Source organism: Ustilago hordei, assembly GCF_900519145.1.
Source record: "Ustilago hordei strain Uho2 genome assembly, contig: UHO2_contig_03, whole genome shotgun sequence".
Classification (NCBI taxonomy): Eukaryota; Fungi; Basidiomycota; class Ustilaginomycetes; order Ustilaginales; family Ustilaginaceae; genus Ustilago; species Ustilago hordei.
The window spans coordinates 571822-596066 of NW_024545288.1; the positions used below are offsets into that span (position 1 = coordinate 571822).

The 24245-nt window shown below is 51.1% G+C and overlaps 10 protein-coding genes across 10 annotated transcripts; 5 read left to right on the forward strand and 5 right to left on the reverse strand.

The window, feature by feature from the left end:
• Positions 1 to 158: 158 nt before the first annotated feature.
• On the forward strand, positions 159 to 2102 carry UHO2_01819 (uncharacterized protein; the record flags this gene model as incomplete). Its single annotated transcript, XM_041559256.1, has 1 exon — positions 159 to 2102. One exon carries the CDS (start codon positions 159 to 161, stop codon positions 2100 to 2102), a length of 1944 nt encoding a protein of 647 aa, XP_041415190.1.
• A 1479-nt stretch (positions 2103 to 3581) lies between these two features.
• On the forward strand, positions 3582 to 5240 carry UHO2_01820 (putative delta-1-pyrroline-5-carboxylate dehydrogenase; the record flags this gene model as incomplete). The annotated part of the gene is made up of 1 exon (XM_041559257.1): positions 3582 to 5240. The coding sequence occupies one exon, from the start codon at positions 3582 to 3584 to the stop codon at positions 5238 to 5240; it is 1659 nt and encodes a 552-aa protein (XP_041415191.1).
• An 898-nt stretch (positions 5241 to 6138) lies between these two features.
• Positions 6139 to 6784, reverse strand: UHO2_01821 (putative LSM3 - U6 snRNA-associated Sm-like protein; the record flags this gene model as incomplete). The annotated part of the gene is made up of 3 exons (XM_041559258.1): positions 6139 to 6216; positions 6404 to 6499; positions 6629 to 6784. 3 exons carry the CDS (start codon positions 6782 to 6784, stop codon positions 6139 to 6141), a joined length of 330 nt encoding a protein of 109 aa, XP_041415192.1.
• Positions 6785 to 7261: 477 nt separating this feature from the next.
• UHO2_01822 (uncharacterized protein) lies at positions 7262 to 8335 on the forward strand (the record flags this gene model as incomplete). Its single annotated transcript, XM_041559259.1, has 1 exon — positions 7262 to 8335. The coding sequence occupies one exon, from the start codon at positions 7262 to 7264 to the stop codon at positions 8333 to 8335; it is 1074 nt and encodes a 357-aa protein (XP_041415193.1).
• A 221-nt stretch (positions 8336 to 8556) lies between these two features.
• UHO2_01823 (uncharacterized protein) lies at positions 8557 to 9608 on the reverse strand (the record flags this gene model as incomplete). The annotated part of the gene is made up of 2 exons (XM_041559260.1): positions 8557 to 8636; positions 8720 to 9608. The coding sequence occupies 2 exons, from the start codon at positions 9606 to 9608 to the stop codon at positions 8557 to 8559; spliced, it is 969 nt and encodes a 322-aa protein (XP_041415194.1).
• A 933-nt stretch (positions 9609 to 10541) lies between these two features.
• On the forward strand, positions 10542 to 11775 carry UHO2_01824 (putative LEU2 - beta-isopropyl-malate dehydrogenase; the record flags this gene model as incomplete). Its single annotated transcript, XM_041559261.1, has 2 exons — positions 10542 to 10767; positions 10862 to 11775. The coding sequence occupies 2 exons, from the start codon at positions 10542 to 10544 to the stop codon at positions 11773 to 11775; spliced, it is 1140 nt and encodes a 379-aa protein (XP_041415195.1).
• A 293-nt stretch (positions 11776 to 12068) lies between these two features.
• Positions 12069 to 13964, reverse strand: UHO2_01825 (uncharacterized protein; the record flags this gene model as incomplete). Its single annotated transcript, XM_041559262.1, has 1 exon — positions 12069 to 13964. The coding sequence occupies one exon, from the start codon at positions 13962 to 13964 to the stop codon at positions 12069 to 12071; it is 1896 nt and encodes a 631-aa protein (XP_041415196.1).
• A 1077-nt stretch (positions 13965 to 15041) lies between these two features.
• On the reverse strand, positions 15042 to 15964 carry UHO2_01826 (GPN-loop GTPase; the record flags this gene model as incomplete). Its single annotated transcript, XM_041559263.1, has 2 exons — positions 15042 to 15200; positions 15281 to 15964. The coding sequence occupies 2 exons, from the start codon at positions 15962 to 15964 to the stop codon at positions 15042 to 15044; spliced, it is 843 nt and encodes a 280-aa protein (XP_041415197.1).
• Positions 15965 to 16369: 405 nt separating this feature from the next.
• Positions 16370 to 18574, forward strand: UHO2_01827 (related to SRP101 - signal recognition particle receptor, alpha chain; the record flags this gene model as incomplete). Its single annotated transcript, XM_041559264.1, has 2 exons — positions 16370 to 16400; positions 16485 to 18574. 2 exons carry the CDS (start codon positions 16370 to 16372, stop codon positions 18572 to 18574), a joined length of 2121 nt encoding a protein of 706 aa, XP_041415198.1.
• Positions 18575 to 19812: 1238 nt separating this feature from the next.
• Positions 19813 to 22197, reverse strand: UHO2_01828 (uncharacterized protein; the record flags this gene model as incomplete). The annotated part of the gene is made up of 1 exon (XM_041559265.1): positions 19813 to 22197. The coding sequence occupies one exon, from the start codon at positions 22195 to 22197 to the stop codon at positions 19813 to 19815; it is 2385 nt and encodes a 794-aa protein (XP_041415199.1).
• Positions 22198 to 24245: the final 2048 nt, after the last annotated feature.

Below are 24245 nucleotides of genomic sequence, written 5' to 3' on the forward strand. Positions count from 1 at the left end.
CGCTTCTATCCTTATCAAGAGCTTTTCGTCTCACCATCAAATACTAAAAACTTCTAGCACGCAATATCGCATTTGCGACTATCTACTCGAGCGCATACATTCACATCTATCCCGATCGACGGTTTCACGAAAGCGGAGAGATTTCAAGGAGCCCGGACATGATGTTGGAAGGACAGCCGCATGTGCGATTCGACAACGGTCAGACAAGCTTCGGGAACCAAGCGAACACGAGCGGATCCAACTCAGCTGAAAGTCTAGGAAGAGAGACACCTAGCACACCGCCGCAAGTCAGCCTTGACCCCGTGATCATCTCAGGCGCATCAGAGTTCAGTAACTTCTTCCCATGGATCCAACAGGCAGAAGGGAGAGCGAGGAGCAGCTCAGTATTGGCATCATCAAATGCCGGCACGACTGGCATCAATGCAGGAACGAGTCCTGCTGATCATGAAGACTACCTCGCAGCTTTCCAACGAAAGGCGACAATACGACTTCCGAGGTCTTCTGTGCAAGCATCGATCGGGCAGGTGTTCGAACCACCAGCAACATCATCTGATCTGACGCCTGCTTCCGTTCTCAGCCACTCGATCCCAGATGGAGGTACAGCAAATCTTGGTGCTCCTCAAGGCTCATCATCAAGTGCTGGCCACGCGGATGCACCCGCCGGTGGCCGCGTCTCCCTCTGTGATGCTGACTACTACCCTGCAGATCACCCTCTCAGACGCAGCTTTGAGATGAGGGATGAAATTACTGGCCTATCTTCAAGCCCGCAGCCTCCGAGTGAACTCATTAGCAGCCCAGTTCATCCAGCGACTGATTTATCTGACTGTGTTCCCACGCACGTATCATTGGAAGCACATGGCTCCCCAAGACGACCCCTATCAACACTGTCGCATTCATCCCCAGCTCCGGCTGAATTTGATCCAAACACCAATGCCAGCACCACTAGCCAGCCCGCTCCACCGCTTGTCCCTGGGCTGATGGAGCTGGCAGATGAAGAATGGAATGGATATGGCGAGTTGCTGGACCTCTACGAGGATGACCGCCTGCCGGGCTATCTGGTATGGAAACGTGGATCGTCAAGCTCTTCAGCTATGGCAGTACGCATCCCACGCCAGATGGTCGGCTGGAAGGCAGTACTCATGGATGCCATCGGCTTTGATGCTGCAGCTTTCAATGCGGCAGAGTCGGTCAAGCAAGCACGCCGCGCGAGCAAGGTGCTTGACAAGCAGGGTTGGCAGGTGCGCCAGGAAGGAATGAAGAACAGTTACGATTTCAGGCGAGGATCAGGGATCCTTGCTACCATGCATGCTGGGCATCGACTATTCAAGCATGACTGGCACATCATGGTAAAGGATGGCTCGCGATACGTGTGGAGGATGAACAAGCAAGCGTTGGCGCTGTATCGTGAAGACAGCGATGTCAAAGTCGCCGAATTCAGGAAGGCATTGCCTCGCTCTTCCACACGTTCGGATCCTGTTGGCAGTGGTATGGGCTACATCCCGGATGCAGATAAACGGATCGGGACGTTCAAGTACGAAGCAGCTACTGTACCGGCTGGCATCTTTGACATCAACCTGGCTTTGATCAGTTTGATGGCCGTTTTCGGTGCCCGAGGCGGCCATCAGAAGGTGTCGGCAGCATTCGAGCCCTCGTCAGACCCTCTTCGCAGAGTGTTGGAGCAACAAAGGCAAGAGACACGGGATAGAGAAGAGGTGATGCTGGCAATGCCTCGTCCCGGGTTTGCGAGAGACACCGAGTCAGTGCTTTCGGACACTACCGATGAAGATGGTGGCGAAGAGGAAGTCGAAAGTGAGCTCGTAGCTCGCTGTGTCACTTCCAGGATGCAGGTACAGTCTGGTCCACCAGCTCCTTACCCAGCACCAGATATGCTACCACCGGGATCACAAGTCGGGCATGATGACTATGCGAGACCTCGCAACACGGCAAATCGCCAGGACGCTGGACGTAAGAGATTCTCTTCCTTTTTTGGCAGAGGCACCCGCGCAGATGGTCAATTTGAGAGAGGACCAAAGACGGACTCGGAGAAGATTGTCCGTCAATACCGAACGCAGAGCATGTTCTTTGGTCGTTCGCGTCGATAGCCTAGCCAGCTGCTGAGGGACACTTTGTAGATTTCTGGCAATGCGAACACACTTTCAACGATCAGCTTGACCTCAATCTCTATAGAGAATGACATGAAAGGCAGAAAGCCTGACTATGGAAATGGCGCTTTGATTTCCCGCCATGACGCACGGAAGGGAAAATCTGATAAAAAGTGATGTTCCAGACGGCCTGTCTGAGCACGTATCGGAAGCCCCCTTACGGACCCTTTTATTTCTCTCGCACGAATCCTCACTACCTTTTGTTCGTTATCACCCTTTGATCACCATCGCCTCCCTTTGATCACTATTGCTCCCCTTTGTATTTAGGAGCGCCCCTCGGGCGCTCAGCAGAACACAGCTAGGACACAGCCAGACATGTAAGGTATATATAGCCCCCCCTTCACGTCTTAATTCCAAGCTTCCCTTCTAACGTACTGGAAGGCCCTAGGAAACAGTGACGAGAACGGGTCCCGATGATCAACGATCGGTGAGAGTCGGAGCACGATGTCACTGCTGTTTAGGACAGAAACATATATACTCAATTGACTAAAGGAACATGGTGAGAGCCTCGTGCTCTCGGCTTGATATATATACATCTGGGTGGCACATGCCGAATGTGAGAGTAGCCTACTTAATGATCAAGCTTGACAACGAGCGGGACTGTGTTGTACCCGATCTCTGGTCAGATCGGTTCTGCCAGATCTCCGAATAGGCTCTCCGTACAGGCTTATGTCAGCATATATCATCATATTGGATCACTTCCTTCGGCAAATCAATTTTGAAGGCAGAATGGTGACTCTGGCAACTTGACCGGCTTTTTACAATCATTCGCTCCTGCTCGCGAAGAACAATGGCAATGGGTTCATTGTCAGAGTTGCAAGTGATAAGAGATACAGTGCAACCGCGAAAAAGAGCCAAGGCAGCGAGGCCAAGGAAGAGTCCCGCTGAATTCTCAATCTCCAGATTTCGGATGAAACGAAGAAAATGAGTGGAAATTGTGCCCCACCCGCGGAAATCTGAACAGCAAAGACACTCAGACGCAGAGATATTGTAGAGGAAAATTTCGCTTCCTTCTTCTGACTCGTGTTGTGCTCAACAATAATATTGATTGAGAGTTGAGCCGCGCTTGGGTTCACTTGGTTGAGTTTTTGGTTTGATTTCTCGGGTATGGTGACCTGGTGACCTTGCTTTGCCTTTGTTTTGGAAAGCCAACACTCACTTACTCAACTCGAGCCCACTTGCTAGTTTAGTTCTCTTTTCTCATTCGTTCCCGCTCTGGACCTCCATATATTGGCCTCCCTTATCCACGTCCGAGAAACGTCTCCCTTCTTCCTTCTCACCAACCAACTCCTTGCTTGTTTCGCCTGCGCTTTTGTTCCGGTTCCTTGTTATCTCTCGTCTCCTTTGCTGCTTCATTCAGCTTCATCGTAAGAGACCCATCTCCTTCCTATCTTCCCATCCCCACGTACACATATCAAAATGGCTTCCCTACCTCAGGCGCCGCAATTCGGCCTCTTCTCGTTGCCACCCATTAAGAATGAGCCTATGCGCAACTACGAACCCAAGAGCGATGACCGCGTCAAGCTCCAGAAAGCTGTCGACCAGATGATCGCCGCTGGTCCCTTTGAGGTTCCCGTCGTCATCAATGGCGAAAAGATCAAGACTGGCAAGGTCGGCAAGCAGCCCAACCCTTCCAACCACTCTCACATCCTCTGCAACTATCACCAGGCTGACCAGTCGCTTGTCCAGAAGGCTATCGAGGGCTCCCTCAAGGCCAAGGCCGCTTGGGAGAACATGCCCTGGAACGACCGTGCTGCTATCTTCCTCAAGGCAGCCGACCTCATTGCCAGCAAGTACCGCTACAAGGTGCTCGCCGCTACCATGCTTGGTCAGGGTAAGAATGTCTGGCAGGCCGAGATTGACGCTGCTGCCGAGCTTTGCGATTTCTACCGTTTCAGCGCCAAGTACATCCAGGAGCTCTACTCTTCCCAGCCCCCTGAGTGCTCTCCCAACACCTGGAACCGAACCGAGTACCGTCCTCTCGAGGGCTTCGTGCTTGCCGTCTCCCCCTTCAACTTCCTTGCCATTGCTGCTGGTAACCTTATCTGTGCCCCTGCCATGACTGGTAACGTTGTTGTCTGGAAGCCCTCGCCCATGTCCATCTACTCCAACTACGTCGCTTACGAGATCCTCATGGAGGCTGGTCTTCCCGCTGGTGTCATCCAGTTCCTTCCTGGTCCTGCTGAGGAGATCGTTGGTGCCGCCATCAACCACCGCGAGTTTGCTGGTCTCCACTTCACTGGTTCCACCCACGTCTTCCGTCACCTCTGGAAGCAGATCGGTAACAACCTCGACAAGTACCGAGGCTACCCCCGCATCGTCGGTGAGACCGGTGGTAAGAACTTCCACATGGTCCACAAGTCCGCCAACGTCGGCGCTGCCGTCACCCAGTCCATACGTGCCGCTTTCGAGTACCAAGGTCAGAAGTGCTCTGCTCTCTCGCGACTCTATGTGCCCAAGTCGATGTGGGAGGGTGAGTTCAAGCAGAAGTTGCTCGACCAGATCGCTTCCATCTCGGTTGGCCCTGTTGAGCAGTTCAAGCACTTCATGGGCCCCGTCATTGCCAAGCACTCGTTCGAGAAGATCATGGGTCTTATCGAGGCTGCCAAGAAGGAGGGCGGTCAGGTCCTCTGCGGTGGTCAGGGTGACGATTCGAAGGGTTGGTACGTTCAGCCCACCGTGATCGAGACCAAGGACCCCAAGTCGGTCACCATGGTCAACGAGATCTTCGGCCCCGTCATCACCGTCTACGTTTACCCCGACGACGAGTTCGAGCAGACTTGCGAGCTCATCGACACCACTACCGAGTACGCTCTTACCGGTTCCATCTTCTCCGCTGACCGATACGCTCTTATCCGTGCGAGCAACTTGCTCCGCAACGCTTCCGGTATGATGTACTTCAACGACAAGTGCACTGGTGCCGTCGTTGGTCAGCAGCCCTTCGGTGGTGCTCGTGCTTCGGGTACCAACGACAAGGCCGGTTCCATCTCCATCTTCTACCGATTTGTTTCGGCCCGCACCATCAAGGAGACCACCATCGACCCTGACACCCACATCTACCCCAGCAACCTCGAGTAAATTACTCTTGGTTTCAAGCATCTCACACAATGAGTTGCTGGTCAAGGCGTAGATTGAGAAGGGTCGGTTGGCGGCTCCATCACGAACACCAACACAATATACCCGCATTGGGATCTCTTTCTCTTGCTTTCATCCCTTCCCCTCCTTGCGCCTCTGACTAGCATCTCAACTGCTCTCTCTCTCTCTCTCTCTCTCTCTCTCTCTCTCTCTCTCTTCTCGTTTCTTGCATCTGCATCGATTCGCATTCCCGTCTCTCACACACACAACTGTACTAATGCATCACTGCGCGTAGGGCCGCACTTAACACAGCCCCTCTATATCCATTCTGCATCGTTTCTTTTCACAACTTGTACTAGCGCGCGGGGCCGCACTTAACACAGCTCCGGCTATTTTTCTCTCTTATTGCATTGGTCACGGTTTCGGTCACCTTTATCTATATACCTGGATTTGATGTAGCGCGGCGGGGCGCCTTTAACACTCCTCGCATTCCAACTTTGTACACTTAGGCATACATTTGACTTCCTTACGACATTTGTCAAATCTACGGTTTCAAACCCCTATCTTGCTGTGCTTTGTGTTTGATGTGGCTGTGAAATTTTCGAAAAAGTGCTTCTGGGAGTGGAAATGGGAGGCGGGGTCCGGCGATCTCTTGCAAGATTGAGATGCAGACACGAACTACCTGTAAGCGATCGTCTGACAGCATACGGTCTATAGAGCTATGCAGGTGCTACTATGGCAAGGTCTGCGATCCATGATTCTCGTTACGAGACACGCTATTGACCAGGCGAAGAGGAGGCGGCCTGTTGATTGATAGTAATACATGTGATCAGCAAGAACCTGCTATTGAAGATCTGTGGAGATGTGTGGGTTGGTGCGTTGTTGGGTATTGTGCATTAGGTTAGGTGCTGGATGGAGGCGAAACAAGAATGACACTGTCACCTCGAACGAAGAGCATCTCGCTTTGTCGCTTTACAACCTGTTATTGCGAGGGTTACGGAGGAAAGTTTGAGAGGAGCAAATTATGTCAGCCGATTGAACTTAGGAAGTCGGATACGCCAATCGTCATGCGATTGTGTCCACATCTTCATGGCAAGATCAAGTTGCACAGCTTGCCTGGAATGTGATGGTTACCATAGCGTGCCACTGTCTGTGGTTGTACTTACTCGGACAGTCTCTTTCCCAGTCTCCTCATTAATGTCAACAACGTAGATGGTCTCCTCAACATCACCAAGAATCAGGTTCATGTGTCCGTCGTATGCCTACAGCATATCCATATATCAAATCGTTTGTAGAAGACGATAAAGTAGTCATGTCAGCAAAGGCACTTGTGCACTGTCAGAGCCAGACAGGAGGGCCGCTGGATCGTCGGTTCTTTGCATATTACTTACGTGGAGGGTACCTCTTAACTCTCGATCGCCTCGCAACTTGACATAGACACGTTCTGAGATCGATAGTCTAATAAGATCGAAGGGTTCGGTGACGGATCCTACTGGTGCTGGCCCTGATGCCGCTGCTGCTGAAGATGTTTGTTCGACTTCTGCCATTGTCAATTCTATTCCTCGAGTTGCGGTGCTGTCGTTCTTTGCTTGATTGCCTGCTTTGGTCGATTAGTTTCGAAGCACCAGGACTGTCTGGGCGTCCTTGAGAAGTAGGTTGTGAGGAAGACGAAATATTGGGTTGAGAGTGTTGCTGGTAGCTGCAAGGAGTCGAGATGATGTTGGTGTTGAGTGTGGACCAAGCTCCTCGACATCAAGAGATGGAGGTCGCTTCTTTCGTGCGTGTGAGATTACGCGCTTCGTGAAGATGGAAAATTGAGAAGAAATGCTTACTGCAAAGGCCACTCGTGCGAGCTTTCTTTGGTCAGGAAATCGGGAAAGCGAGAAAAGAGCTACCTTTTCTTCTTTTTCTGTTCCGACGAGACATGAAGAATTGACAGAACGTCGTCAACAGCATCATCTCAGTTCATCATCACCTCCTACACAACTCGTTAGCGTTCTCAAAGACGCCCTAGATTGGCCACTATGAATACCTCAACAACAGTGACCACGGTCAACATGCTGCGTCAAGCATCTCGCTCTATTCAGACCGCCGCTCGGGCATCCGCCTCGGCTTCCTCTTCCTCCTCGTTTGCATCCTCATCCCGCGCTCTGTCGACAGCAGCCAGATCGGCACGTACCACACTGCGTCCTCATCCCGTCGTCATTGGTCCTACCCAACTCAACCGATACCAAGAGCACTACCGCAATACCCTCTCCACCGATCTTCTCTACATGACCTTTGACCCAGCAGTCAACCTTGACCCTGCACTTCCACCCTCCTCCTCCGCCTCCCCAACCAACCCTACTAACCCCGCTTCCTCAGAAGACATTGAAGATCGTCAAAGATCATGGGACACAACCGATCCATACACCACCAACCGACCCCAACGTCCTGCACGAGGTAACCGTCGCCTCCAACCCCTCACCAAACCTCTCTCTCCCACCAACACGATCAACGAAATCCCTAAACTCGACAAAATCATCCTAACCTGCTTCTCCAAGGACGCCATCGCCAACAAGCACGCTTTGGTGCCACTCATCGCTCAGATCCGTGCCATCACTGGTCTTTCCGTCGAAGGCAGTCTCTCGGACCCTTCCCTACTCGCCGCACCCTCACCCTCATCTTCAGGCAGCCCGAACAGGGGTCATATCGAGATCATCCGTGCCAAGTCTGGTGTTGCATCATTCAAGCTTCGCCCAGGTATGCCTGTTGGTGTGAAGGCTATTCTACCTGGTCCTGTCGCACATGAGTTTTTGGAGGTATTGACAACCTTTGTCCTGCCAAGATTGAGGAGTTTCAATGGATTCCCGTTGCCTCCTGCATCTCAGCCTCCGGCGAGTCCAGCTGCGATGTCGGGCGTGGTGAGCTTGGGTATGCACCCTGAAGCTATCCCATTGTTCCCTCAGATCGAGATCAATCTGGATCAGTACCCCAACAGACCACTTGGTTTCCAGATTGACTGCATCACAAACCAAAGGGGAAGGAAGGCGACCGAAAAGGCGAGGGCATTGCTGTCGGGAATGGGCGTTCCCTTTGTTCGCAGAGGTGATATGTAAGGAGCCGCTTGTACTCAGTAGACAGACATCATTTGTAACAGTGCAACAATCGCAAGTCACAATCAGCCAGGCGTATCGTATCAGATCACGGTTCCGGGACTTGAGTCAGTCTGCAATGTAGAGCATATAGATCGCCTCAGGGTGCTCCGCATTCAAGCCAAACTAAAGCTGTGCGTTGACTATTGAATTGCTGAGTGTTATTGAAACACGTGGGTGACGCTTTAGCTCGTGTCCATGCCATCAGAAGGCAAGTTCTCTTTTGCCCACATAACAAAGTCGTCAATCACCGATGGCCAAGCAGCTGTAGCAAAAGAACATAGCAGAGTGTCAGTACATCTTTGTCAATTCAGCCTTCATCAGCTAATTAAGGGTGGTGTAGCTTACCATCAAAGTCATGATTACTGAAATCCTGGTTAATCTCCTTGGTAAAGTCCAGGAACTGAACCCAAGTATCTTTGCTCACTGCTCTACCGCCCGTCTGCTCGCTTAGGAACTTCTTCCATTGATCCAAGTGTTGTTGTGTGAACGTTCCTGACCCGCCCTCTCGCTGGAAGGTTGGTGATGCAGGCAAGATCAAGTCCCAGAATGCTAGTGCGTTTTCTAGTGCCAGACTCTTCTGTCCTTCTTTCCTCGCGAACCCGTATGTGTACTCGTATACTTTCTCGTAGAGACCCTTGTTCGCTGAAGACGCAGTAGCAGGGTTGGACTTTTCTTCGGCCATACGTTCGAGACGAAGTGGTTTGTTTTCGAACAGCTCTTGTCGGAGCTTTTCGAGTGTCTTTTGTTGCTTATTGATGGTGTCGGAAAGATCGAGCATCTTCCACCCATTGATGTAGTCGTTGCGGGTAAATGTACCGATAGAGGGCGATTTGAGATAGTAGGAAAGCGGCAGGAAGACAACATCTTCGGGAGATACCTCGAGCGCCTCACACATCTTGAGCGCTCCAGCGATGCTCATTGTGTCTGAGTCTTCTGGTGCTGCTGGTCCGCTCTCTTCATTCTCGTCATCAGAGTCTGCTGCATTCCCGCTGTCCCGGAATCGATCGAAAAGGGCATTGAGTCGTTCCTTGACTTCTCTCTCGGTCTTCTTATCATGGGTGGAGGAGGAGGCGGAAGCATTGATCTGAGCTTGTTCGTCGTTGAAAAAAGCGTTAGTGGCTGATTCTATGCGGTAGCCGTGTGCTTTGAGGATACGATGTGCGTCTTGTGGAGTTGCATTGGTGAGTTCGCGGAATCGGCGGAGGACAGTCTCCTTCTTTGCCGAGCTGGACATTGTGTTGAGGGGCCTCCGACTTGTTCGTCTGCTAGGGAGGCTTGTTCGAAGGTCAGGTAGTAAGAGATGCTAACGTCAAAGCTGAAGCTTAAAGTCCGATGGTGCTGAGTTCTGCGGAATCAAGGGTTGCGGAAAGGTTGGAGAGAAGGCTGAAGGGTTGGAATAGCAAATTGACCGACGCAGATCTCAACTTCCCCCAGCGTTGCTCCACTTGAAGCGCCAACGATTATCGAGATGGATCTGCTGAAAGTAACGATCCGGGACACGATCTGATGACGAATCGGGGACTGTCGATCTGATCGGAGATCGGGCGGGCCGATATGAAGGAGATCGAGGACTACTGGTCCCGCTCGTTGACATACTTCGTCATTAGGTGGAATGCTCCCACATTCAGCCAAGTACCACAACTGTATATGGATAATGAGCGGAGAGCTCGAGGCTACCGCTACGTTCTTCCCCAATGTCAATATAGTATAGTGTTTTAGCTCAAAAACTTGAACACCGTACCTAGACTGATATCTCCCGATAAGTGTCGATAAGAGTTAAATCTTCTAACAGGATCGTGCCCGATTTTAAGAACAGCAGTTCACGCACGAGTGGAAGAAATGTGACATCTATAGAGTGGACCCTTCACTTCCTCTCTGCAATCACAAGTGGGACCGCACAGATAAAGAGGTCTGCAGAAAAGTGTTTTTTTGATATTATTATTGTGATTAGATTTCGGACAGACCTGCGAAAGGGCCGAGCCAACCAGAACACTGCGCTTCTTCTTGCTCTCTTCTGTCTCTGACTCACGGACGGTCCCACTTCTTCTCAAGCGGAAGCTCCACACAGACTGACCAACTGACCCCACATCAACAGTAGCACAGACGTGTCGTCTCTTCTTTTCTTCTCGCAACCACCACTTCATCCATTCCTTTCCGTAACATCAACATGAGCAAGCAGACATACAACGTCGTCGTTCTCCCCGGTGACGGTATCGGTCCCGAGGTTGTCGAGCAGGCCACTCGGGTGCTCAACCTCGTTTCGGAGAAGAGCAATTTCTTCTCGATCAACCTCAAGTCGTACGACTTTGGTGGTGCTGCCATCGACTCGGCTGGCAAGCCTCTGCCCGATGACACCCTCGAAGCTTGCAAGAATGCCGACGCTATTCTCATGGGTAAGCTCCTACTCCCCCCTAGTTTGCTCCCAGCCACTCTGCTACTCCATATACTGACTCCTTCTTGCCTTATTGCTGTGTTAACTTGTTCTAGGCTCCGTCGGTGGTCCCAAATGGGGAGTCGGCAAAGTGCGACCAGAACAAGGGCTTCTTGCTCTTCGCAAAGAGCTCGACCTCTACGCCAATATCCGTCCCTGCCTCTTCCCTTCCGAATCCCTCCTCTCTCACTCCCCCCTCAAGCCTGAAGTCGCAAAGGGAGTTTCCTTCATCGTCGTCCGCGAGCTAGTCAAAGGTCTCTACTTCGGTGATCGTCAAGAAGCCAACCTCGACGACCCCTCATCCGATGGCGCAGCATACGACACAATGGTTTACAACAAATTCGACGTTCAACGAATCACCAAACTCGCCTCTTACCTCGCTCTCCAATCCAATCCACCTGCACCTCTCCACTCCATCGACAAAGCCAACGTTCTCGCCACCTCCCGTCTTTGGCGTAAGGTTGTCCAAGACACAGTCGACACCGAGTTCGCTGATAAGGGTATCACCGTAGACCACTCGCTCGTCGACTCTGCGTCGATGGTGATGGTTTCTAACCCACGCAAGCTGAATGGTATTGTGTTGACGGAGAACATGTTCGGTGACATTCTCTCCGATGAATCTTCTGTTATTCCTGGTGCACTTGGCTTGCTCCCCTCCGCCTCGCTTTCAGGACTCCCAGATGGAAACGGAAAGTGCAACGGTCTGTATGAGCCCATTCACGGTTCTGCACCTGATATTGCGGGTAAGGGTATTGCTAACCCTGTCGGAACCATTTTGTCAGCTGCTATGCTGCTCCGGTACTCGCTCAACCAGGGTGAGATCGCTGATAAGGTCGAGGCTGCAGTTAGGAAGGTGTTGGATGCAAAGGATATTGATGGTCTCGAGTTGAGGACTGCTGATTTGGGCGGTAAGCATGGATCGAAGGACGTTGGTGATCAGGTGGTGGCTGTTCTCGAGACTCTTCTCTAAGCGCGTATTGTGCCGTTGTAGCGGCACCCGTGGTCAATGCTCAAAAGCTTCTTTCGCTTAGCCATGCTTCTGGACTGTGCCTTGGCTGCGAGTTTGTGACCAAAGCGACGTTTCCATAGACGAATTGCAGCCAGGCAACTTGAACGATTACGGGTCCATGAAACGAGAATTTGCCATGCCTAAGAGAAACGAATAGTATACAGCTTGGAACCAAGAGTGAAAGAAGATACATAGACTTGAGTGGTGGTGTTGACTTTTGGGCGCAGAATTACACCTGTCGACCATCCGATCGGTCATCGTGACAAGTTCTGAGTGAGATCCTGACTAACATCTCCTGCCTCCTCCTGTGCTGCTGGAGCCACTGCTTCAGCTTGTATCGCAGCATCCGAAACACCTTCTGCCGCCGTTGGCGAGGCGGCCGCAGAAGCCGAAACGCCGACAGGAGGCGCCGGAGGAATAGGCACCGTGATATCCCTCTTGCAGATCGGACAGAGCTTCTTGACCCTGACTAACCAATCATCCACTTCCTGTCTATGGAAGATATGACCACAGGGCAAGATACGCACTCGATCACCATCGACAAAGTCGCAGAGACAGATGGCGCACTCGTCGGTGCTGAAATATGTTCGACCAGGTGGAAGGAAGGATGCAGGGTTGACGGGCTTTGTTGCTGGTGCAGCTTCGTCTGGGATCTTCACAGAGGTGTGGGATCGCTGTGATGGGCCGGCACCGTTTTCGTCTTCGGCGAGGAGAGGAATGGTTTCGCCAGCTCGACCCGCTTCCAAATCGTCTGAGACGTAAGGTTGGGGCTGCGAGGCATTGTCAGAGGAAGAGGAGCCATTGCCCGGTCCGGGGTCAACATCAGGACCCTCGACTTTCTCCCATGGCTGACCGTTGCCCCTCCAGATGAGACAAGGTAGTCCAAGTACAACGAGTTCGGGAGCACGCTCCTTGCGTCTCTGTCGAACCATACGGATACGATGCACAATGATGGTAATCACTGTCATGAAGCTGGGCAAGAGCAAGAGCAGGATACCAAAGTCGATCAACGGCCATTCCCAAACAAGGTCGTCCTTGCCGATGACAATCTCCAGTCCGCGGGTCATGGGTGCACCCTCGCCATCGTGACCAGATGGGTGCTGCCTCTGCCAGTCTTCCTGGTCCTTCTCTGTTTCTTGAATGAGACGCTTGAGATCAAGGTAGCTGGGACGAGTGACGAAGGTGGAGGGAATGTAAACATCGCTCGTGTCGCCAGGAGCAAACATGGTGATGAGACGCTTGCCGCTCAAACCAGGATCGCCTTCTTCGTTCGGATCACCCGAGCGACCGTCGTGCCAGCCAGGACTTGGCGCGTCTCCAACAACGACGGCTACAGCTCCGAGATCCTGAGCAACACGGGCCTTGTCGGCGAACCCGCATCCGCCACCGCGCTCAACAAGGGCGATCCAGTTGTGAGGAGGCTTGGGAGCAGCGTCACCGTTGTGCTCAGGTTCGTGGGTCCAAGTGAACGGTGCCTGTGTCGAACCTTCGTTGATGAGCGCAGAGTAGAGCTTTCGATCGTCCTCGTCTTCATACTTGCTGGGCAGGGCGTCACGTCTTGATCCGGGACCACCCTTGTATGGGCATGCGTGGATCGGATCGCCGCTCGCGTCGGATGTGAAGAAGCGTGCATTTTTGGGTACCTTGTAAAAGTCGGAGATGGGTAGCAAGAATCCTTTTAGACCTTCATCATCTGTGACGCGGGGTCCGAAAGCGGCAGATCGGGTGAGGAAGATAGCTTGAGAACGGACAACTTCGAGCGTGCTGCCTCCCCAATTGAGACCTGGGCCGTCGATAATGCTACCGGAGTCCAGAGGTAGATCTTCAAGAGGCGGCAAGTGGTCATCGTCGAATTGGTCTAAATCGTAAGAGAAGTAACGAGGGTCGGGCAGAGCGTGTGACAGGAAGCGAGAGACAGTGTCGAAAAAGTGGTCTTTGGCAGCAGTGAGCCATGGTCTGCGTGTTCTCTGCACAGCTTGGGCGATAGAGGTGGTCGGGTTGAGGCTAGACTGGGGAGATGGCGCAGACTGAGTCCCAGAGGTCGATGCATGCACGGAAGGGATCGTTACTGCCAAAGCTACAAGTGAAAGGGTGGCAACACGGTGCAGTGAAACTGCAGGACGTCGGCGCTGCCTTGTCCTACGCGACATGACGAAGGTCTAAAAGTTGTACGAAAACAGAGTTGAAAGTAGGGAGGGTATGTAGGCGGAAGGTGGAGAGTGATAAGAGATCTTCGTCTGGATAATAAGCCCAGCTGCTTTGTCTGATGCTAGATGTGCAGATGCTGAGCTTGACTACGAGTCCTTCCGACGTTGATGGCAATTCGCCGAATGGAAACAGGGACGTGGTGATGGATGATGTAGTGGAATGTGATCAAGCGAGGGTGGCCAAAATTTGTCTCACAGTTTCAAGAATGCTGTCCGTGTGGAGAAGTGGCAGCAAAACTGACCAAGTGCCGCTTCTCGACTGAAAGCTGCACGGCAACAGTCGAGGTCTACCCTGCATCTATTTTCGCCGCCAAAGCGCGCAGCGCTCACACACAGCCTTTTTTTTCGAAGCGACTCAGCAGGTTCCCTTCCACCTCACGCGAGCAAAGATCTGCCAAACTCCAAATTGTGAAGCTGCCACTGCCCTAACATGTTGAAATATAAAGAAGTTTTAGTCCCGATAGCTGGTGATCGGGGAGCGTCTGAGTAGGATGTCACTGCTGCTAAAAGACAGAAACATATATACTCAATTGACTAAGTGAACATGGCAAGAACCTAGTGTTCTCGAGCTAAATATATACATCTCTGAGGTTCATAGCGAGTGTGGGTGCAATCTACTTAATGATGATGTCTGACAACGAGAGGGACCAGGTTGTACCCGATCCCTGGCGAGATCGTCTTTATATAATCTCCGATCAGATCTGCTACGACCGATCTCTCTCGCATCGTCTCATGTCTGCTTACATTACCATGTTGGATTGTCTATTTTCAGCATAACATAGTCTGTCCTTTTCACACCATCCTATCAGTGTCATTCTGCAGCAGGGCCTGCCGCACCATCTGACTGACTTCGGATAGTCATGATTCTTGCAAGGCCAAATAGTTCGCATTATGGAGGAATGAATGTCAGCGTGACTGGACATTGATGCAGGGAAGGTACAAGTACAGGGGTTGGTAGTTGCGCATAGGGTAGTGTTAGGACACGTCGACGCGGATACAAGGAAGAGCGAGAGTCGGCTGCTATGCGGCAAAGTCACCTTCGTCCATGTCTTTTGGCTCCTTGGGTTCTTCGTCTTCTCCGTATTGAACAGCATTGTCAATGTGAGAGAGAATGGTGCCAACAGAATCTTCATCAGTGCTGTCAAGAGGCATGAACGAGACCATGCTGAAGTCGTCAATCTGAGAAGAGAAAGACAAGCCGAGGTTATACGTCAGTACATTTCGCTATGCAGTAGCCTTCGGTGTTACAAAGCACTTACTAGCTGAACCAAAGCTTGATTCAAAGAGTGGAATTTCGGGTTTGTCCGTGAGTTGACCTCATCCATGAGAAGCAGCGGATCTGGGTCAAAATATCGCTCCATTTCTCTCCTACGCCCCTTCTTTGCTTCTGATCCAATTTCCCCTTTTTCTACCAGATCCATCTTGCTGAGCAGGTTGATGTGCGGTACTTCGAGGTTGATCATCGCACTCATCGCACTTAGCACTCCGGCAAAGTATTTGGTCTTGTCGTCTATGAACTGCGACTCAAGCAGGTAGGTGGCGCAGATGCGGAAGTGGTACTGTTGTGAGAGGATGTTGACTAGCCGCGACATGATTGGGAAGTGTGTGTAGAGCTCAATTTGACCTGGGCAGTCAATAATGATGTAGTCGTCGTTGTATTGGCCTAGCTCGTCGTCCAGCCAGTCGAGGTTATCCAGAAGGTATTCGAAGCAGTAGATGAGGCCACCATTAGGTCCGAGGTTCATCTCTTCCATGACGTCTTCCAGAGAAATAAGCTCCTTGATGTCGATGCTTGGCTGATACTCGAATCGTTCCGCTGCGGGATCCAAGTTGAAGAGGTGCACATTTCGACCTAGAGACTGTGCGTGCGCGATGAGGGCAGAGCAGAATGTTGACTTGCCGGAACCTGCCGGCCCAGAGACCAGAATGGCGTAACGACCCATCTTACTTGCTCTCGTAGAGGCTTTCGAACGTCCCCCATACACCTGATGGAAGTTGAGGCTGAGTTGAGGTTCGGAAGAATGCTGCACAATCCATGATTGACAGCAAGGGTTGGCCAAATTTCCTCTGAGCTGTAGCTGGGATCCGAACAAATTCCCAACAGAGCTCGAAAGTGGAGTAAACTGGATCGGCAGTTATGGATTGTTCTGATCCCGATCCGCAGTCTTGACCGACGGAGCTGATTCGGTCTTCATCTCTCAGACTCCACTCTCAGACTCTCTCCACAGAGACGCCGCCCGAGCCAGCTGCAAACCCCCGCTCTTCTTCCATCCTTCTTGTAACCGCTGCCACACCTTCCAGGTCAACACGCCACACACCAGCATCCTTGTGATCGACCTTCGCACACCATGCTGGACCACTTCACCATCTTCACAAAGAGTAAGTCACACTAGTTCCACGTTCTTCAGTGCATCGCTCGACTCTCGTCGCTGACTGTTTCTCGTACGATTTCTTCTTTTGCAGATGGCTTCGTTCTTTGGTCCAAGACATTCAGTCCAGCTCTCAATAGCGCAGATGCAGCTACCAACCCAGTCAACTCACTCATCAAGCAGGCATTCCTCGAGCAGCGTACAGCTGACCAGAAGTTTGACAAAGATGGGTACACACTTCGATGGACGTTTGCCAACGAGCTCGACTTGACCTTCGTCGTCGTATACCAACGCATCTTGCAGCTTTCCTACATTTACGAGCTTCTCGACACTGTCCGCTCTCTCTTCACCGACCTCTTCGCTCCCTTTGTTCGAACACTTGCTCTTTCCTCCAAGAGCGCGCTCGCATCCGGAACCTCCAAGGCTGCCACATTGTCTGAAAGCGCGCGGCTCGAGTTCAGCGCTGCACTCAAGGAATGGGGCGACATCTTCACCAAAACCTTGCGAAACCTTGAGAAGGCGGCAGCGCAGTCCAAGCGTAAAGGACTTCTCGGCGAAAAGAAGGGCGTCACCAACCAGGCACAGGCTGCGGCGGGCTCCGACAAGGAAAGTGGTCAGAACACCCCCAACTCGATCAAAGATGTCAAAGAATCTGCAGACATTGCAAATAGTGTTGAAGCTCTCAAGAGCCGTCTCAAGCTCGAAGCCAGTCCAGCAGGCAGACGAGCTGTGCATGGAAAGAAGAGCACCCCAGGTCTCTCTGCTTCAAACGGTGGCAGCGTTCCGGGAACACCAGGCCATGCAAGCGGCACAGAATCACCAGGTGGAAAGAAGGGCAAGGCCACGAAGGAAATGCGCAAGTGGGACGGTAGCCGCAGTGTTAGCACACAACAAGTCGCAGCACTCGACTTTAGCGGAGCCACAGAGAAGGATGCAGAGGCTGGTGCTGATCTTGACAGTTGGATTGACGAGAAGAGCATGGGCAAAAAGCGATCTGATGGTGTCTACGAGATCGCCGACGTTCTGGAAGAGGACGAAGACGACGATGAAGAAGAGGAGGACGACGAGGAGGAGGATGACACTAAAGACGGAGATACTGCAGCTTCCGGAAAGTCGGCTGGTTTCCTTTCACGCATCGGATCTGCCTCCTCATCTGGTGCTTCGTTCTTTTCCCGACTCACAGGAGCCAAGACACTCACCAAGGAAGACCTCGCGCCTGCGCTGTCCGCTATGGCCTCCCATCTTCAAAGCAAAAACGTTGCTGTTGACGTTGCACAACGTCTGTGCGACAGTGTTGAACGCAACTTGGTAGGCAAGAATCTCGGCAGCTTCGGCTCCGTCAAGGCAGAAGTCAAGAAAGCCCTGGAAGAGGCTATCACCCGCATCCTTACTCCCAAGTCTAGCACCGACATCCTCTTGGAGATTGCCACCAAGCGTCAGCGTTCCGCTGCTGCCTCATCCCTCGCGCTTGCCACCAATGCAAAGGACAAGGAGCTGGCCAGCAAGCCCGATCCTTATTCGATCAGCTTCGTTGGAGTCAATGGCGTCGGTAAATCCACCAACCTCGCCAAGGTCTGCTTCTGGCTGCTTCAAAACCGTTTGCGCGTTCTCATCGCCGCTTGCGACACCTTTCGTGCCGGTGCCGTCGAACAGCTCCGCGTTCACGTTCGCAATCTTGGCCAGCTGCGCGTAGACGGCGTTGCCCTGGATGAACAAAAGGGCCGAGTCGAGCTGTACGAGCGTGGGTACGGCAAGGATGCTGCCGGTATCGCCAAAGATGCTCTCACATATGCTAAGGCAGAAGGTTACGATGTCGTGCTCATCGACACCGCCGGTCGCATGCAGGACAACGAGCCACTCATGCGTGCCCTCGCCAAGCTTGTTTCGGTCAACCGACCAGACAAGATCATCTTTGTGGGCGAAGCGTTGGTGGGAAACGAGGCCGTTGACCAGATCACAAAGTTCGACCGAGCTATGAAAGATTTCAGTGGTGTCAGCAACCCACGTGGGCTCGACGGCAGTCTGCTGACCAAGTGGGACACCGTTGACGACAAGGTTGGAACGGCTCTCACGACTACCTCGGCTACCGGACTGCCAATCTACTTCCTAGGTACCGGTCAGACGTACACTGATCTCCGACAGCTTCGTGTTCATCATGTTGTCAATGCACTGCTCAAGAATTGAGTTCCCTCTGGTGGCGATTGTTCGTCGTCTTTTCCATGTACCATGATAGGCTCTCGCAAGTGACTTGTGGGTGCCTCAGACTGTGACTTATTTGCTTGCAGGCAACTGAGCAAGTACAATTGCGAGGCCTTCCTGGGCGTACCCACCTAATGCGTTGATCGATACAGGTTCGTTGATCACTGGACAGTATCAGCCAAGACATTCATCTGTGGCAGAATTGTGGGCTGCTACCGATGCACAAAACGATCCTGCACACTCGAAATTTGATACCCCCTATATGTCGGTCCTTTCACACTATAAACATGAATGATACGGACGTGATCTCTTCTCACATCTCATCATCGGTGCTTCGCTGTAAGAACGTCCCGACGCTTCTTCAAGACTTGCGCCAAGATACTTTTGCCTCAGTATCTCCTCTTTGCTGTCCTTTCCGTCTACGGCATCGCTGCCGCCGCCAAAAGCTCTAAATCACCGAGCTCTGCCGGTAGAAGCCGCTCTAGCTCTGCTGGTAGAAGCCGCTCTAGCTCTGCTGGTAGAAGCCGCTCTAGCTCTGCCGGTAGAAGCCGCTCTAGCTCTAGCTCTGCACTTGACTTCTGGCTCACTGCCTATATAATTGACACTTCGTCCTCCGATTGGCCCCAGACGCCAGTGACAATGGAGGAATTTGGCATCCACAACATCGCTACAATGTGGCAAAACCGTCCTGCTAAAGCTCATGCGGCGGTTTGCATCAATAGTCCTTGGAACGTCAAGAATTACGACAACGTCAGCCCTGCGATGTCAGTCGTTTACTTCAAGAATAGTGTCTTGAAGAAAAAGGTTTTCATTTGGGATTGTGTGTACATTTGGGGCCCTGACCAGCAGTTCTACAGCTTCGATGATGTCAAGTCTGACCGAATGGCTTGGGCATTCGATGATACCAAGTGCTCCATGGACAACGTTACCATGGATCTCTCCTGTCTCTAGCATTCTCTTCGATATCTAATCTCTTAGTGATGCTGTGTCTCGAGAACCCATTAGGGGGTTTCAGATTATTTTTTTCTTCTTTTTTTTCTTTTCTCGGAAACAAATGAAGATAACAATTAATATACGGCGTTATCGGGGTCACGATCAGACTCCCTTTACCACAGCCGTATGTTCTATGTAATGCTTGGTTTTCATGATGTGAGACTGAATGACAAACACATATATATACTCCATTCACTGCTCTGGTCCTATTCGAGGCAGGATGTGTCTCTTCATTTGTACTCCTGTGTTGCTATGATACCGGGTGCCACTGTGCTGTCACCATGACAACAATTACGTACCTCATTGTACTTCTCGCTTACGTGAGCCTCCCGTGTCTCAATGTCTCGGCCGTAACATGTGCATCTTACTTGAGATGCCGACGCATCTTCAACTCCCCCCTTCGGCGGGATCTCCAGTCCTATCATCCTAGCCAATCGTGAGGTGTTAAGACCCTGTAAGGGTTTTGTCAAGACATCTGCAACGTTGTTTGCCGTTCCGACATATTTGATTTCCACATCGCCCTCTTGTACGTGATCGCGAACGAAATGATACCGTGTGTCGATGTGCTTTAACTTCCAATGTTTGGCTGGATCTTTACTCACCTGTATGCACCCCTGGCTATCTGTGTATAGTACGGGCCGAACGTCCGTGGTCTCCAAATCCCGGAGCAAATATGAGAAGAATAAGGTTTCTCGTACCGCTTCGGAAGCGGCGACAAACTCTGCTTCGACTGCCGACAATGCCACACACTTCTGAACGTGTGATTTCCAACTCACTGGACACCCATATACATATGTTATCGACCCCGAGGTGCTTCTTCGTCCATTTGTGGGGTCGGATGCCCAGTTTGCGTCGGTATACGTCGTTACCGGTGTATCCGAGTGCTCGTTTGTCTCCCCTCCTAGGTGCAACTGATATTCGTTCGTTTGGTTCAGGTACTTTACCACGTGGATGGCTGCCTTCCATGCACTGTCGATCGGGATCGACATATATCGCGCCAATACGCCGACGGCAAAGGCAATATCTGGTCGGGCTGTGTTGGAGACCCATAATAGTTGGCCGACCAATTCTTGATACTTCTTTGCTCGCTGAGGTTCACATCGCTCGCCTCCGGCAACGTTCGCTACACTCAGCATGGGTACCCAAGATTTCTCGTTTGCTCCTCCTAACCATTTGTTCACCATTTCCTTGATGTATGCCGTTAGACCCAGAGATATCCTCCTCCGTCTTCTATCACGTGTGATCTTGATACCCAGAAATTCTTTGACCCTTCCATTGTCTTGCGTCTCCCATTTGTCCATGATCTCTCGCTTTGCGCGATCTACTTCATCACGACTGGGTGATGTTATCAGCATGTCGTCCACGTATGCTGTGATGATCGTGATCTTGTCGCCTGTCCCTCTTGAGTATAGGCATGGTGCGCTCAGCATGCAATGGAATCCGATCGTCCGGAGATGTGAGTCTAACTCAATGTTCCATTCTCGGCCCGATTGTTTCAGACCGTACAGTCCTTTCACTACCTTCAACACTTTTCCGGGTGGCATTTCGATTCCTACTGGGGGCTTGAGGTATACATCATGGTGTATAGTGGAGTTCAGGTACGCTTGCTTTACGTCGATAGAATCCATTTCCCAATCTCGTACTGCTGCGACAGCGATCACCCCTCGAATGGATTGGATGGGTGCTACTGGTGCGAAGACCTCTGTATAGTCGATGCCCTCGCGTTGAGTGAAACCTCGTGCCACGAGCCGGGCTTTGAACTTTGTCGGCACGAGGTTTGCATCGGTTTTGATCTTGAGTACCCAACGTGTGTCGACAGTATTTGCACCCTTTGGGAGGTCGACTATCTCCCATGTGCCCATCGCCTCCAATCCATCCAGCTCCTTTCGCATGGCCTCCTCCCAGTGTTTTCTGTCCTTTCCACTCATTGCTTCATGTATGGTTGGGTCCAGGTTCTTTCTCCATTCCGGTCGCGTCGCTACGAGTCCATAGAATTCGCTGTCAATTTGAGTTTCGGCGATTGGTCCTTGTTCCATCACCTCCGCTGTTCCTTCGCTTAATCTTTCTTCCGAATCTGTCTCCATATCCATGTATTCTCGTAGTGGCTCTTCATCTGTTTCGTCGAATATATTTTCTTTATTGTATCCTAGATCTTCGAAATTTTCCTCTGTCATCATCATTGGGGGTGCCTTTGTGTCAACCGGTCGCCACTCTGTTCTGTCTGACCAGCACTTTGATTCCATGAATTTTGCTGAGTTGCTCCAGAAGATGTTCGGATTGTAGTCCGGGCTGTAGAAGAGCCAGCCCTTCCTTTCTAGACTGTACCCTAAGAAAATGGATGCGACGGCTCGCTGGTCCAGTTTCTTGTTGTCCCGTTTAACTTTGGGTACGTTTACCCATGCCAGACAACCAAACACTCGTAGGAGCTTTAAAGCTCGTTCCGGCGACTTGCCAAACATCGCTTGATAAGGGAATTCATTATCAACGCTCGGAGTGAGGTTTATTTTGAACGCCGCAGCTCTGATCGCGTATGGCCAGAACTTCTTCGGTAGTCTCCTCTGCATTAGCAACGTTCTCATCTTCTCTCCAAGGGTCCTGTTCATTCTTTCTACCATGGTTGTCGGCGAGTTTCGGTTAGCTCGGTGATAGCTTCTTCAGACTCTTAATCAAATGAAGATAACAATTAATATACGGTGTTATCGGGGTCACGATCAGACTCCCTTTACCACAGCCGTATGTTCTATGTAATGCTTGGTTTTCATGATGTGAGACTGAATGACAAACACATATATATACTCCATTCACTGCTCTGGTCCTATTCGAGGCAGGATGTGTCTCTTCATTTGTACTCCTGTGTTGCTATGATACCGGGTGCCACTGTGCTGTCACCATGACAACAATTATGTACCTCATTGTACTTCTCGCTTACGTGAGCCTCCCGTGTCTCAATGTCTCGGCCGTAACATGTGCATCTTACTTGAGATGCCGACGCATCTTCAACTGAAACTCAAGATTTTTTTGAGTTTTCACTTATAGGGGGTATCAATTTTCGAGTGTTTTTAGAAACACGTGTTTCTCATTTTTGATGACTTTTTCCTGTTTTTGAACACCCCTTTTAAGGATTCAAAAAACATGTGTTTCTAAAAACACATCTGCAGCAAATGTGACATTTGGTTCATTTTAACATGTATGTTATTAATACTGAAGCTCATCAGTATCATGTTAGCATGTGCTTCACACTGTTACAGATGGTCATAGTCAATCAAGTCTTTTGTGGAAACATTTCACTAAGGATGAAAATGAACAGGTGCTAGGGATGTGAAGGTGTTGACAATTGGCAACTTTGCCTGGACAACCAGCCCCATGCCAACATTGCATTGTAGTCCTCAGCCATCCTCTCATGGCACCTGGAGCATGCAGTTGTGTCCTCCTGCTGTCAGCCAGTGGAAGTGAACAGCACCTGAAACATTTGCTCTCAAAGGTCATATGCCAATGAGCTGTGAAGTCATGTCAAGGCAGGCTGCATCATGCTTTGTGTACTTGCCATGCTCTCCTCCTCATACTGAGCTTGATTTGTCTGCTGTTGACTCTGCATATTCCCACTCTGGCTCAGGTTGGTGCTGAGAGTCTGAACAACATCATGGACTACTTCCTTGGAGAAGGATGGGCAAAGGAGTTCAGCAACCATGTCTGGACCATCATATTGGCTTGCAAATGTATGGGCAACAATGCATGCTTGGATAGTCCTTGCTGCTGTCATATGATCCTTGACATGATACATGTTCCCTCTGTACCCATTCAGGCACTGAAATCGATTCTTGAGGTAGGCAATGGCATGTTCAACCTGGACCCAGACTTGAGAGAGAGAGTGGTTGAAGAAATGCAGGTCATGGCTTTTCTCAGCAGCTATATGTGAGAAAGGTCCAACTGTGAAGGCAGAGTGACCATACCCTCCATCAACCCAGATAAACTCACCATCATCCAAGTACAATTGAGGTTTCTTGAGGATGTTGCTGCCTGAAGTCCAAACCTTTGAGTCTTGGACACTACCAGGCTGTCCAACAACTGACTCCACAATGCGAAGAGAATGAGGTAGGTGTAAGCGGTCACGTGCCAGAGACTTAGTTTTGGGGTGTTATATTGAGTTTGATTGAGTAAGGTCTACTCAGTATGTTTCACCTAAATGTAACCAAATGTTGCCACCTGGTAAGTCTTGACTGACCACCTTGAACACTCTGTTCAGAGGTTGTGTGGCATGGACACTGGTTGTTGGTGAGTGAGTGATACACCCTCTCCTACAGTATGAGTGTTTGTAGTACTGTTGATAATGCTCTTGGATGTCATCTGGACTGCAATATGCTAATCACCTACAGAGGACAGGAGTTACTGGACTGCAGGTGTGATTCACCACCTACAATAACTGACTGGACTGCAGGTGTCAAGCAACACCGCCTACAGCAAGGGACTGGACTGCAAGTGTTGAAGAACACTGCCTACAGCAAGGGACTGGACTGCAAGTGTTGAAGAACACTGCCTACAGTAAGGGACTGGACCACAAGTGTTGAAGAACACTGTCAGGGGTCTCGCGCCTGAAACCCAGGTCGGTCTGTCGAGATACTCGGTGACTATCAAACTGTGCGACAGCTATTGTCTCGAGATACTC